We start from the raw sequence: 14,221 nt of genomic DNA, 5'->3' as shown, positions 1-14,221 counted from the left end.
TGGATGGAGCTGTGAGCAACCTGGTGTGGTGGGAGGTGTCCCTGCCCATGCAGGGGGGCTGGATGATCTTTAAGATCCCTTTCCAAACTATTCTGTGATTTTATACCCCAGCTTAACTTCAACATCTATTGAAAATGGTGATAGGTTTGATAGGTGCTTAATCAAGGCAGTAAAGATAGAGCAAGCTGAAGCTTAGAAGCACATAAATGGCAGTGAAGAGATTACAGCTCTGTTCCCAGCTGCAAAGGATTTACTCTGGCCAGATATTTATTTATGACTGTTTTCTCAGTTATGAGCACCTGGCATCATCAGTCAGAAAAGGCTTGCACAGTGATTTGTAAATAAACTCAGATGGTGAACTCCTAACTGGTGTAGATTAGCAGCAGCAACCAAAGAGGAGCCTCCTCCCAGACCTGACTGGGCATATCAGCCAAGGATCTACAACACAAAGTGCCTTGGTAGGAAGACTCAGCATTAATGTAATAACTGATTTTGCCTCTCTGCCTCAAAGATGTTCCTGCTTCATTTTGGATGCTCTGAACTACATATCTATGAGTTTGCGCAGCTGCTGCTCTATTTTATCAATCTGACATTAGAAAAGTCTCATTAAGCAAATATTCAATGCTTATTAGAAAAAAGGATAGAGAAAAAGACGAACTATATAAAGGTTTTTTTCTGTTCTTTTCCATTTTATCTGGGATCCCCTAGTTTCTATTTAAATTCTTAGATAATAAACTGACTTGTATTGTATAGCACCTGAGTAAATTATTTCTTGCTCAAGAACAATGAAAAATTATTCTCTATGTGAAAGTGTCCTGTTAAGAGGAGAAGGCAATAAATCCAGTCCCACTTAATGCAGACAGGGCTACAGTGATGTTTATGTTGTATGACCACCCCCACAAGTCCATTAGAAGGAAAAATACTGCAAACACAGACATGAACAAACACACAAGTCAGGAAAGTAAGTGATCTACTGATGTTTGAGTTCCAAACACTTTTTAATGAACCTTCTCTATTTTTATGGCCTCCTTTCATTTGATACTTTTGTTGGATAAGGTCAGTATCACACTGTGTAGATAATAATCTGTTTATGTTATAGTTGTGCACTGTGTCCAGTGTCATCCTGTTCACATGCAAGTCAAGTTCATATTGCTACTTATGCTTGTATATGATCTATGGATAAGCAAAAGATTTCTGTCATAAGGGCTATCAGTCCAGAGCCTTTTTAATCAGGGAAAAAAAAAAACCCATAAACTGCTTATTTATGTATTTTAAAGGATGTGGTTTGAACACATGCACTGAAATTTGAGGCCATAGTAACCTTTCATTGTGTCAATTCAAAATATTCAAATGATTCCAGAGGTGAGACAGAAGTTTCTGAAGTGAACTGTGTGTCCCAGAAAAAAAATTTTCTTCAAATGGAAGGATTTACAGAATACAAAAACATGCTCCTGAAATCTCTCCACAGATATTTCTTCAAAAGCCAGTCTCCATAATGGAGAACCATACAAAATTAATCTCACCTGAAAAAAAAAATACTTTCCTACAAATTTTCCTATCTCCTGCATGACACCATACCATAATTCTTAAAAAATTAACAAAAAAAACCCACAAAACAAAAAATTTTTAAATCTGTGTTTTTTTCATAAGGTGATCTTCCATATGATAAGCACATTACATAAGATGGCTTAGAACAGATACTTTACACAACTTCCATTTTAAAACAAACCAATACCACATCCCTTTTCTATCACTGCTTACTGGACCTCATTATCCACTGCCATCTGCAGATCTTCTCATGTCTAAACACTTGAAAAAAGTTTTGTACTATGTACAAAATCTGCATTACTGTACAATGCACATGATTCATGTAGATTATAAAGACAGGTTTTTCCAACACAGATCACAGCTTCTGAATGGCACTTCACTTGTCTTAATAATTCTGCTAAAACCCCATATGCAGAGCTTTGTTCTGTACTTGCTTAGGATAATGGGACTTCCATTTCTGAGTTTCCCCAAATTCTAGCTCAGGAGAAGACAAGGTAAAGAGCAATACTTCTTGCTTCACATGCAATGATGGGCAACCTTCACACATCCTCAGTCAACTCCTTTGGCCAAAGACTGATTTCACTGCCCAGTTCTCTCTCAACTCTTTCTTGCCCCAATATGTCAAACACTGAAGTGGCTGCTTCTCTGCTCCCACTGAAGGAGGTGAAAAGCTCTCTCTGCATTTCTCAACGCCAGTGGCCATCTCCATCATCCTCAACTGATTCCAAAGCTATGTTTGAGACTATTAAAAATATCTTTTTGCTTCAGTGCTCTTTCTTCTTCTCCATTTGCTTTAATTGGTAGCTACAACTGCTACAGAATTAACAGAAGAGAACACACTAGTGCTGTTTGTATTTTATTTGTATTAGACCTTATACCTTCTAGGTCAGAGTCATTTCAAAACATATTCTGTCTGATTACATTTCATTGCCTCTTCTTTCTCTCCACCAAATATTTATATCTCATCAAAGTAGTTAGAAGCCTTTATAGTATGAGGCTACAATCACAGAATCACACAATTATCAAGAGTTGGAAGGGACCTCTAGAGACCATCTAGTCCAACTCTCCCCTTAAAGCAGGATCACCAAGAGCACATCCCACAGGACTGCATCCAGGTAAGTTTTGAATATCTCCAGAGAAGGGGACTCCACGACCTCCCTGGGCAGCCTGTGCCAGTGCCTTGGCACCTGCATAGTAAAAAAGTTTCTTCAACACATAAAAGTTGGATGCCATTTCCAAACTTCATTACTCTGCTTGCTACCCTGCAGATTATTGAGGCAAAATTTAGGACCCCAGATAGCAGGACTTGATGCATGTTTCTTCACCACAGCCTACTTGCTTTGTTTGAAATTGGTTTATTTCCTGTGGTTTATTTGCTTCTTTTTTTTTTTTCTTTGTGGATGAAAACCTCACCTGGTTTTATCTTTAAATCAGAACTGCTATCCAACAGCTACAGGGTCCAGGTAACAGGTGTTTTACAGGGAGAGAGAAAGCTGGTCTCACTTTGCTCTGAAACCATCATGACCACAACAAATTACATTAATTCTATTTTTAATATATTTTTTATTGATTAGAGAGAACTGCTTCTCACTAAAAGTAGAAAAAAGAATCACAGCAGTTGGCCTTAGCAAGTCATATACATGTAAAACTTCATCCCTATTCCCTTCAGCTCTCTTCCAGACCTTCCCCACACTAGCAAGTACCATGGTTACTTCACCACGGTGATTTTGGAATGGCTTGTTTAGGGCTTATTCATATGACAGCGAGCAAAGCAAGACAACAGATGGTCTGTAACCAAGGACACAACAAAAGTTATGTCTGGCATTAGTCTGAATGAGTGAAGTTTTGTTTTGTTTTAAGTAGGAGTCAACGTATCCTTATGCATTTGAAACACTTCACCTGAAGCAGGAAGATTGCTGCAGATCAGCTCACCTGGCATGGCTCAAAAGCTCCAGCCCACTTCTCAATCCTATAAGCTCTTTCTTGAAAATACCTCAGGAAAACACTAATCTGTTGCAAAGTAACACTTCTATGAGTACTTTCCATCAGATATTTTCAAAACATGTTACAGACATTAACGCAATAGCACGAGTCTCACAAATCCTCTGGAAACTCTAAAATAAACCAGGCCCACAGAAGTTGCCTTGTTAGATCTGGCCCATGTCTCACTTAATCCTGTCTCCAACAGACAAGAATGAAATGTTAAATATAGCATCTGAATGTATTAAACCCTACCACGATGTCTCCCAAAGACAGCTGAGCACACGCATGAACAGTAACCTTGAGCCTTCTAACTCCAGTTCAGGAAAAAGGGACAACTATACACACAGAGGGAACTGAGAAGCCTGACAGTTTCTAGTGCAGACCCCTTGGTTTTGGCCCAAACTCAAAGCATTTGCATGTTTATGGATGGATTTCAGGTAAGCAAATGTCATGGCTAACTACTTACAAGAGTGCTTATGGAGAACCACTTAGCAGTATCCCTAAAGGTAACAGCAAATTCCCTTGGGAAACCCATTTGTGCAAAACAATTGAATATTTCTTTGTTCTTCCAAGGTCTTATGATACCTTGCCATGTAGCCCAGTTTCACCTCAGCATTTAAAAGACTCCTACACTGTAGTCCATGCTTGTAGGGTTTGCTGGCAGACTGAATTTAAATGCACACTGAAAACCTCCTGCTGCCCAGTGGGGTTACTTCTGTTCTGGAGCAAACCAAAAGCAGAACACTGGCTTCTAGAAGGGGGCAAAAGAGGAAAGTTCATCTGTTTATTCAGAAATCTGCTCCTATCCAAGCAATAAAGCAAACCTAATTGATTTTAAGGCAGGCAGGATGTCTCAGAAATTTCATTACTTTGCTGAATTGGCTGCTTTCTTATTAATGTTCACCAGACATATGGAAGGTGGGGTGGAAAAAGGGATAGTTGGCTGAAAAAATGTCTGCTGGACAAACAAGATGAAAGAATCTTTTACTTAATTTTTATTAAAAATTCTTGTGTAAGAATTCTGTGTTTATTTTCCCTAGATTTGTTGCATACTCGTTCTGCCACCTGCTGCCCTGGCATTTCCCAAAGTTTCAGGCACAGGGACTACATCCCCAAGGTTTTCCAGAAATGAATTCTGCACGACTAAGAACAAGCTCAGTGACTTGTCCTTCCAGAAGATACCACGGCTCTGGAAAAGTGATTTCCTCCTTGATGATTAGATTATCAATCTAAGTTCTGAAGTATACCACTATTGGGCCCCACGCCCCAGTGCATCTCAGGAGGTGCTTTTTCTCTTGATGGGTAGGATTTTCCAGCAGGGAATAAGCACGCTGGCTCTACTGTCATGGAAACTGGATGGCAGACCCCTCAGACTGTTGTCATTGCCCCAGCTCCTCCAGGGAAAGGAGGAGAGAAATCAGAGCCAGGAAGATCGACTCAGGAGGTCAAGTGACTGAAGAAAGAATGAATTATAGCTTTTGAAAGAAAAGGTGGTATCTACTGTGCAAGTCAGAGCAAAACACAGGTTATTCCTTGAACAGTATTGATTCTACAGGGTTACAAATTGTGAAAAGCAGGGAAAACCTGTTTTTGCACTATTTTCCACCCAGATCTGCAGAACAACTATGTGCCTTCAATGCTTTCCTGGGGCAGAATTTCACCTTAAAACCAGGCCTACACAGATAATCACAGGTTTCTTTTTTTTTAGTATTTAATACAGTAATATGAGAATTTGTAAAAGTGATCACTGACTTGGAATTTTTGGACCTCCAAGTTAAGCTTCCTTAAAAAGTGCTGATTTTCAAAGCACTGATACCTAATACCTCCTGGCAGAACCACCTAATGATGACTGAAATGGCATCTTAAGAACTGAGGCACCTTTATTCCCAATTCATTTCTGAAAGTGGGTATAGAGCAATTATGAAAGAACATGTGTGTGAATCTACAGTAATTTAACCATTAGTCCTGCTACAGGTAGGGTAATTCTTCATGCCTTCCTCTAACTGGAAACTGCATGTCTAGCTGAAAGACTTTAAGAAAAGAGAATTCATCTAAAGAAAGGATACAAATATTAGCAAAAGGAAAATACTAACAGGACACCATGGACATATTTAATTCATAGACTTCACACCTATCACTATTTATATCATGCTTCTGCTTCAAATTACTGTATTTTTATTAGTATATTGTTTTTTCTCTTCTGCTTAAGTAAAAAAGAATGAGCCCATGGCGTCACATGCGGATGAGGTGCTGCACCTGACAAACTCAATTAGAAACAAAGTAAACCTGTTTTCTTTTAAGAAGATCATAATATACATTGTTACAATGGAATTTTTAAGGGTTGAAAACAATATTTAATACACTTGCAATCTATTACTTCTCAAACAAAATAACAAAAAACTACATTTAATATCCAAATGTTCTTTAGGAAAACTGCTCCCTCTTTCCACCACCAGAAGAATATTCTGAATCCTTTCAAGCTGACTACGTGCATCATGAAGTAGCACAGACCCCAGTTTCTTTCTTTCCCATTTTCCCTTTGCCAGATACACCTCTCATGTACCTCCAAAGCCATCCAGGAACTTTGTGAACAGCTTTGTATTTTGCTGTAGAAAAGGAGAACTCATTACAGACCAGAATAAGAAGCAGAACACAGAACCTGTAAGGGTACCAGTGTGCTTCCATACAACTGTGCATGGTCTTAGATGCAAGTCCAGAAGATGACTTTCTAACTGCATTGGATATACTTCACCTGGGACCCAAGAACCCGTTGGTACCAGGTACCAGAGAACCGTGGTATTGGAACCGTGGTACCAGAGAACTACCATTCCTTCACAGTGCCCTCTGCTCCCAGGAAAAGAAGTGCCATCATTACACTTTTACTTGTAATGAGCAGAATAAAACAGGATGGCTTCCCCTCCTCTGTTTCTAAAGACTACAACCTAAAAGTGAGAAATCTATGTTGTGGTGGTAAAAACAGGAGCACCAATTTGAACACAGCAGGGTAGTAATGCCATAGGATAAAATGGTACAAATTTTGCACAGCAGTTTTTCTGGCAGCTCTCTATTTTAACAGGCAGAAAATCAATAATGTGAAGACTGAGAGGCACAGCCTTGGGAAAGTTACATTGATGCAGAAACAGAATAGTGAAAGTCAAAAGAGATTATAACCACAGGTATCTCAAAGGACAGCTGAAATCATGGGTTATGATGTTTTTAAAAACAAAGAAACAAAAAGTATTCCCTCAAAGCCTAAATGTCTTGCCTCCTAGTTTTTCAGTTTTTTGGGGTTTTTTTCGATTAAGTGGTGAAGATTGCAGTAAAAAATGCAAATATTTTACTCAAAAGCACGAAGACTTTTAGTGAAAAGAGTAAGAATTCTCCTTTTTGCAGTCATACTTCTGGCAAATTGGTACCATACTTGCAGCTCAAAGTTAGACTTGCTGGTGCAGACAGCAAGCTTCTGCTGCAAACAGTAACTGCAGAAGATAAGAGTGCTCCTTGTCCTGATGGTCACAGCCATAATTTGGCACAAAGCACTGTCAGGATTACCCTTCATCATCACCACAACATGGAATACACTAGAAGCTCAAATTCCTTGTATGCCTGTACCAACAGGCCAATGGCAGGTCCTGTGACTCAAATAAGGCCATCCCTAACCCAGGGAGGCACTGGAGTATTGGTCATCCCTGCGAAGCCAAGGACTCTTAATGCCCCCTACCCCAAACAAGCAATTGGCTGTAGAGTGCCAGGTTATCAACACATGTGGCACAAGCACTGAAGGACACAGTAAGCCCATCTGACCCAGCATAGGTGTAGAGTTATTGAAACAGTCTTTGTTGTTCTCACCTGTCTTGTTGGTAATTCATGATATTGTAGTATGAGTCTGGTGTTGACACTGTGACTCCATGTGTTGCCAAGGGCTGCTGTCACACAACCATATTCCCTCTTCACACTTCCAGAAGATCCTGAAGATAAATATTAAAGAAACTGCATCAGGATTGCACCACAGAGGGGTTCAGCAAGGAAAGTCTAATCAGTCTTCTCAAATCATTCCCTAAGCTAGGCAATCACAAATGGTACTTAGTAGATGGGATTAGCACATTAATTTCCTACCTAACTTTTTCATGCAACTGCAGTGTGAGTTCTCCATCTCACCCTGATACCTAGTCAAGACACCTAGAATTAGGGTTGCAAAGTAGTACCTGCCATCTCAGAGAGACCAGTACACTTCCCAAATATCAGGAGGTGCACCACGCCTGGGGGACACTGACCTTTTCTGACTCATAGATTCTTTCTGTGGGCACAGAGGAGAGGGAAGCAGGCCAGACATAACAAAAAAGAAAGCTAAAGGAGCAGAATGTGGTGCCACAATACCCCAGATCTAAAAATCAGAATTCTGCTTCATGCCATCAGGCATCCCACACATTTTCTAAGACTTGCAAAGAAGGGAGTCCCTTAGCTGTAATACCATTCTGGTGTCTCTGAAATCATATGAACTTCAAATAACCCTGAAGGTAAATGCACTTTGCTACAATCAGCAATGACAACATGAAGAAGTGTTTCCAATAATGCCACATGATCCAACTTGCAGAACTACCATTGCACCTGAGCTTTCTCATATGGAAACCAGACACTCATATACACAGGTGTATAAACATGCAGGCAGGGAGGTACCAGAGACCTTCATGTTTGTTTACCTCAAGGACTGTGGAAGATGAACATGGGTGACCTGTTTGTACTTAAAATAACACTTCAATAATAGACCAAGCCACACAAAAGAAAGAACTTCAGGAAAAAAAAATCCCTATTTTTACATGGGTATAAATGATCATGTACAAGCTGAAAACTGAACTGAGACAGGCAGTCCACACTCAAAAAGCTATGAGTGTTGTCCTGAAGTTGAATGAGAGAAAGTTAGATTTAAAGTGGGGAACTTCCTCTCATCTATCAGGAAACAACCAAAATCAAGACAGCCACAAAATCCTTGTCAATTAAGTCAATTAAGTTAGACCAGACACTTTGCAATACAGACTTCAGAGCAGCCTTATGTTTCTGTCAAAATGATCAGTAATGCATTAGTTTATGTTGCAACTTAAATTATAAGTAGTTATAAATAATACTTTGGAATCAATACTGAAGTTGAGATGACAGCCATCTCCCCACCAAAGCTTCTGGAAGATTCAGGTTTAAAACCCTTCACTGCTTGTATGTTTACAGGGTTGTGGGGTTTGTTACTTTTTACACCCAATTATTTGGAGCAGAAACATCATTTTATTTGGAAATTTTATTTTGGAAAAATATCCAATAAAGGGTAACATCAAAAGTGTTACCATGCGGTAATAATAATTATTTGCATCACTTCCAGTAGCTTGCATGCAATGATAAGATACTATACTAGACTGCATTAGGCAGAGGAATGTAGCAGGCTGGAGAGAAGGGCCTGGAATGATTGCAGTCCACTATAGGACACAGCTGAAGACCCCAAATGTGTGTTGTCCCCCACCCCAAGTAATACCAAGTCCAATTAATGTATTAGGAATGCTATTCTGGTAATTAATCTAATTCATCTCTGTTGGGAAGGTGGATGTGCCGACAATCACGATTTGTCTTTATCTACATTTTTTATTTAATTTGCCAGCTGGAGAACCCGTTTAAGAGTTGAAGCAGGGTGCTGGGAGGTCTGTATTCCATTCCCTTAAAATGCCTTAAACCAAGTGATTTCATTAGGTTCAAAAGGTTCTACAAACTTTTGTATTTGAGCTATCACTAGATTAAAATGCCACTACTGTACAAATAGGCTAAGAGAAAATAAAAGACAGTGAAAGAGCTTTACACTTTTGCAATTCTCTCTTTGTCATGTCTAATAAGCTGCAAGTTCCTCCAGTAACCAATACTGTCCTTCTTTCCAACCTGCTAGAAATGGGTAGGAATAAAAAAATTCAAGTGAGGGATCTAAGTGTGAGTTCTGGTGGGTTTGGAGGTGTTACCTTCACAGCTGGTGTGACTGCACCACTGTATGCAGCTGGAAGTCACTGCTCTACACCACCATGAAGCAACTTACCCAGACTACAGAGAAAAAGCCTAGCAACAGAAGCAGCTACTGTTGGTGTAAAACAGCCACATAATTCACACCCAAATTTCCCTTAAATCTTGTGTCTCTGCTATTAGCTACTAGAAGGAGTAACATCTTGCTGTTGCAGTCCTGAGTCAGACATTAAAGTGGTTAAATGTCTGGAGCCTGTTGATATTATGGAGATATCACTCCATAGCAATTCCTAATTCTGCATTCCTTCCAGGCCTAAAACCTGCCCCAGAGTGAACAGAAGTGCTAGAGGTATAAGGCTTGTGGCAGAACCAACAAGATAATTGCTTTTATTTGTTTTATTATACAGGAGAAAGCCCACTGTACCACACTGTGTCAGCCCCTCTCTGAAGAGGGTTGTTTGTATTTATAACTCTGGTGCAAAGTGGTTAGTAAGCCTGGGACAAATTTACAACGAAGACTTTTTACAGGGTGGAAAGGAATGTCTCGCAGGAAAGGCTTCCATTTTATAAGGATCCTCCTGCAAGCTGATCCAGAGGCAAATCAACAAGAATTGAACTGAGGGGGAAGCAGTGCCAGCTTTGTAAAGCAGTTCAAGGGCAGTGACAGCATGTGTTTCATTCCTTTCTGCTCTAAACACAAAAAATATAGTACATGTCTCAGAGGAAGGAAAGAGGATATGTTAAGAAAGCATATATATATTCAAACATGGGCTTAAAAACCCACTTACCCTTTCTGATGTTTCAACCACTACTTAGCCATTAATGAACTGGACAAAGGACATGGACCAACAATACTGTTCAAAGAGACAGTGATATTTTTCAGCATACATTGTCTTGTTCTTCCAAACCCTGGTACTTCCATACAGGAGTATCAGACCACTCTTGGTCCAATAAGAAAACAGGCTCATAAGGGGCTTTGGTTTCTGCTCAGAGGTCCCCAAACTGTCCAATCTGCACCACTTCAGAGTGGTATGGAGCACCTGATCCCAGCTGTGACATGAAGTCACTTATCCAAGCTGTGGATGGAGAGTTCCCATCTCTCCAGCATGCTGAGAGCACAGCTCATACTCCAGTCACTGCTGGCATGATGGTTTCTCCTCAGGACATGGAGGATACAAGCAGCATAGAGATGAGGGAGAGGGAAAAACCAGGACTGACAGACAGACTGACAGAGAGAAAGGTGGCAGATCTCAGTTTACAGACATAATATGTGGGAATATGGAGTGCGCGTGCAGAAGCACAGAGATGCAAGTGGTGAGAATAGAGTGGAAAAATACTTCTAAACAATTCCCTACTTCATGTGTAAAATGTAAAGTAAAATGGAGTGGTGATTTCAATGCCTGTAAACACTCCTTCCTTACTCACACAAAAAGAACTAACATTAAACTGATCTTCAAAGGGCACACCAGCAGACAGGCCCAGGACTGCACGAGGTACCTGTTCTGCCATCTCCTGTGAAACTGAGCTCTTCAGGGCACTGGCAGAAACTAGCAGAGACTGTATCTGTTCTGGATCACAAGCCTAAAGAAGGAACTGGCTGCTTCGCTCTCACCCAACAGCTGTCACAAGCGAAAATAAAGCTGCTTCTTCCAGTCTGAGTCAAATGCAAAGTAAATGCCTCTCCACAACCAGAGAAAAAACAAACCAAAGTGATACAGTGATTGTTCAACTGAGGCCAGCAGTGCTGCTTCCAAGAAAAAGAAGCAGCTTACACTGGGCCTCTACTGCCCTGGAAGCTGTCATCCACAGAAGTGAGCAACAGCACTTGGCCCTACTTACACACAAGGGCTAGATTAATTTTGTTTGTTTTCCCCTATCAATGCAATTAAACCAAACCTTCCATTAATGTATTCCTTATCAGTATGATGAATGCCACATATAGGCGGGATGGGGAAAGCGGACTTCGCCCACCTTCCATTTTTCACCGGAGAAAACAGTAGGATTAAAGCTATTCAGCTCAATAGTGATTGTGGAATTACTCTGTTATGTCCAACCAGAGAATTACAAGTACAATCATGGTCTCAAAGACCTTCTCATCCCCTATATACAGGGGATTTTAAAGACTACACCCTCATGTAACCAAGTTCCAACTGTTGCAATTACAGTTGAAGAGAATTTGACCATAAAGTAATCGAATTTTCATTAGTGTCTCATCCTATGAAAATCTGGATGACTAGACCAGTGTCTTGAATCAAATAAAACAGATGTCTTAAAACAACATTTTTAAATGCAAGGAGTCCTCACAGACTGAATGGGATTATTATCTTAATTTAAAAATAACCTGTTCCTTGTTGGTATAACTGCACAGAGAAATGAATTCCACCCTTTCCACATTCTCATATGCAGTTTTGTCTTCTCAGATGGAAGAGTCATTGCCCGGCAGGTTCACCCCCACCACTGGGCCCCTGTGCAATCTCTATCAAATGGGTAATTCAAAAACATTTTCTTGTAGCAAGACAAACCTCTTTTAGGGCACGGTGCTCCAAGGTCCAACCAGGTGTTCCAGGAGAAACTCACGAATAGTGCTCTGAGTCTAATGCTCTCAGGGCTGACCAGCCTGGATCGGTGCTACTGCTCCGAAAATGGCCTCCCCTCTGGCTTCCTCAGGTGTGAGCTTTATTGGCCCCCTAATCCTGCTCATGTGCAGTAGGGGCCCGCCCTAATCAGGCACAGGTGGGCTTAACAAGCTCATGCCCACTACCTGGCAATTAGTGCCACCTGGTTGCCTCATTTCACTACATTTTCTCATCAAATGCAAAAATGTGTTAAACACACAATATGACAGTGAAACAACAAAACTGAGAAGCAACCAGTCCCCAGATCTTTGAAATCTTAACATCAAATCACCTTGATAAAAGCCTGATTTATCAAAAAGGAGGGAAAAAATTCTCCTAAAGTACAGAGATAATATTTACAAAGAATTAAAATACTGAGCTCAACAAAAACAGCAAACCGTGCAATGAGAACAAAAGTACTTTCCCTCTTGCTCAGGCTGTGCAGCTTTGTGGTTCACTGGTGGAGCTCATAAAGATCACTGCTTTTCACCTACATTGCATTTAGTCTGTATATTTGGTGCATATTCTAACAATGACACAAGAAGGGAGAGAAAAGAAAAAAGAAAACAAGAAAACCCTTAACCCCGATCTATTTTCCAACTTCACTTATTCAGAAAGTACAAGTATAAAAATATCCAGTGGTGGAAAAACCCAACACACAGTAAAAAACAACCCACAGGATAAACTCATCTGTGAAGTAATTAACCACAGAGCCCTTCAGACTCCCACATGCTGAATTCTGCCATTTTCAGCCCTTCTCCACAGCATTTTTTTTAACTAAAAGGTGACTCTGATTCTCTTACTCTTCAGAGGTCACAATTTCACTCTCTGCACTGGTCGGACAAGGTACACCCCAAACTCTTCCTGTCACATACTCTACCTTCATAAAATGAATAGAAAATGATTCAGGATAAAAAAAAAAAAAAAGCCATCCACATGTCCTTTACATTAAAGCCATGGCCATAGCAATAGATAGCTGCTTAGATCACCATCACCCAGTTGAGAAAAGGCACAGACCAAAACACATATATAAATGCACATAGGTAATTACCAAACACAAATTACTGGTATGTATGAAGAGACATCAAAGCAAATGTTGCTCTCCATTCCACCTGTAAAGATCTTTTTCAGTTAATGGGTTATGAAGTCCTATCAACAGCAGAGTCTGGTTCATCTCAAGAGAAAAATCAAAACATACTTTCCAGAGCCCAGCACTGTCTTCACAGAGTCTTCTATTATTTAGGACATGTAGCAGGAAAACCAGTTGCTGCTGTAAGAAATCAAGCTTGATCACAAAACTAGTAATGTAAAAACCTAACTTTAAAAATGCCTATTGTCCTCCTTTTATTAAGAGAGCATCTTGACACTTTTACTCCCAAAAAACCTACACACCCTGATTGTTCCAGTTTACCTATAATTTTAATTACAAGAAAAAATATTTTACCTGGAAGCTGGAATTGTTTGGTAATCAATTATGTGTAATTTAGTTTTCCTTTTTTAAAAAAATAGTATATTCATCAAAAGATACTTAGCAAACAATGCAATTAAGTGAAAACCCCTACTAAAACCCAGTTAAAAAAAAAGTTTCAGTGGAAATTTTTTTGACCACCCCTAGTTCACAGCTATGCTACTGCTGCAGAACTGAAATGTCTGCTAGAGATGATACTGAAAGGACTGTTCCACTTCTGCCATCATCATCCAGGGGCCAAAAATTGCCACTTATAGACTCCAGGTACAAAGTTCTGCTGGAGACAGCAGCAAATGTTACAGAAGGGAAATGAGCTCACTTCTAATCTCGGACAACACAACTATCTCGTATGTCCCAAACAGGTGAATATTCACACCTTTTTGTGTATCAACATATTCACGTGTATCTGTATACATATTCTGTGTGATTTTTACAGTGTTAATCTGATATTACATCAAGAATATAATCCTTTCTGCTGTCTTGTTTTCCAGCCACTCATTATTTCTATTGTGACAACTCCTAGAGCTCTCATCCGCAAAATGCAAGCCACTATACAAACAGAGAACAAAGAGAGAGGTCCTGACCTGAAGACCCTTTTTTCATGAGAACTGCAGTTTAA

At 40.0% G+C, this 14,221-nt stretch overlaps 1 protein-coding gene across 5 annotated transcripts in view; it reads right to left on the bottom strand.

The window, feature by feature from the left end:
* The window catches only part of RAD51B (RAD51 paralog B), a 387,602-nt gene that overhangs the window by 144,160 nt on the left and 229,221 nt on the right, over positions 1 to 14,221 (bottom strand). For all 5 annotated transcript variants that reach the window (XM_071744453.1, XM_071744454.1, XM_071744456.1 and 2 more), the window contains one exon: positions 7,381 to 7,499. In XM_071744453.1, the coding sequence (XP_071600554.1) occupies positions 7,381 to 7,499 (119 nt within the window). The remainder of the gene's footprint in view (positions 1 to 7,380; positions 7,500 to 14,221) is intronic.

Source organism: Heliangelus exortis, chromosome 5 (genome assembly GCF_036169615.1).
Source record: "Heliangelus exortis chromosome 5, bHelExo1.hap1, whole genome shotgun sequence".
NCBI lineage: Eukaryota > Metazoa > Chordata > Aves > Apodiformes > Trochilidae > Heliangelus > Heliangelus exortis.
This window is presented reverse-complemented; position numbering and strand designations above follow the sequence as displayed.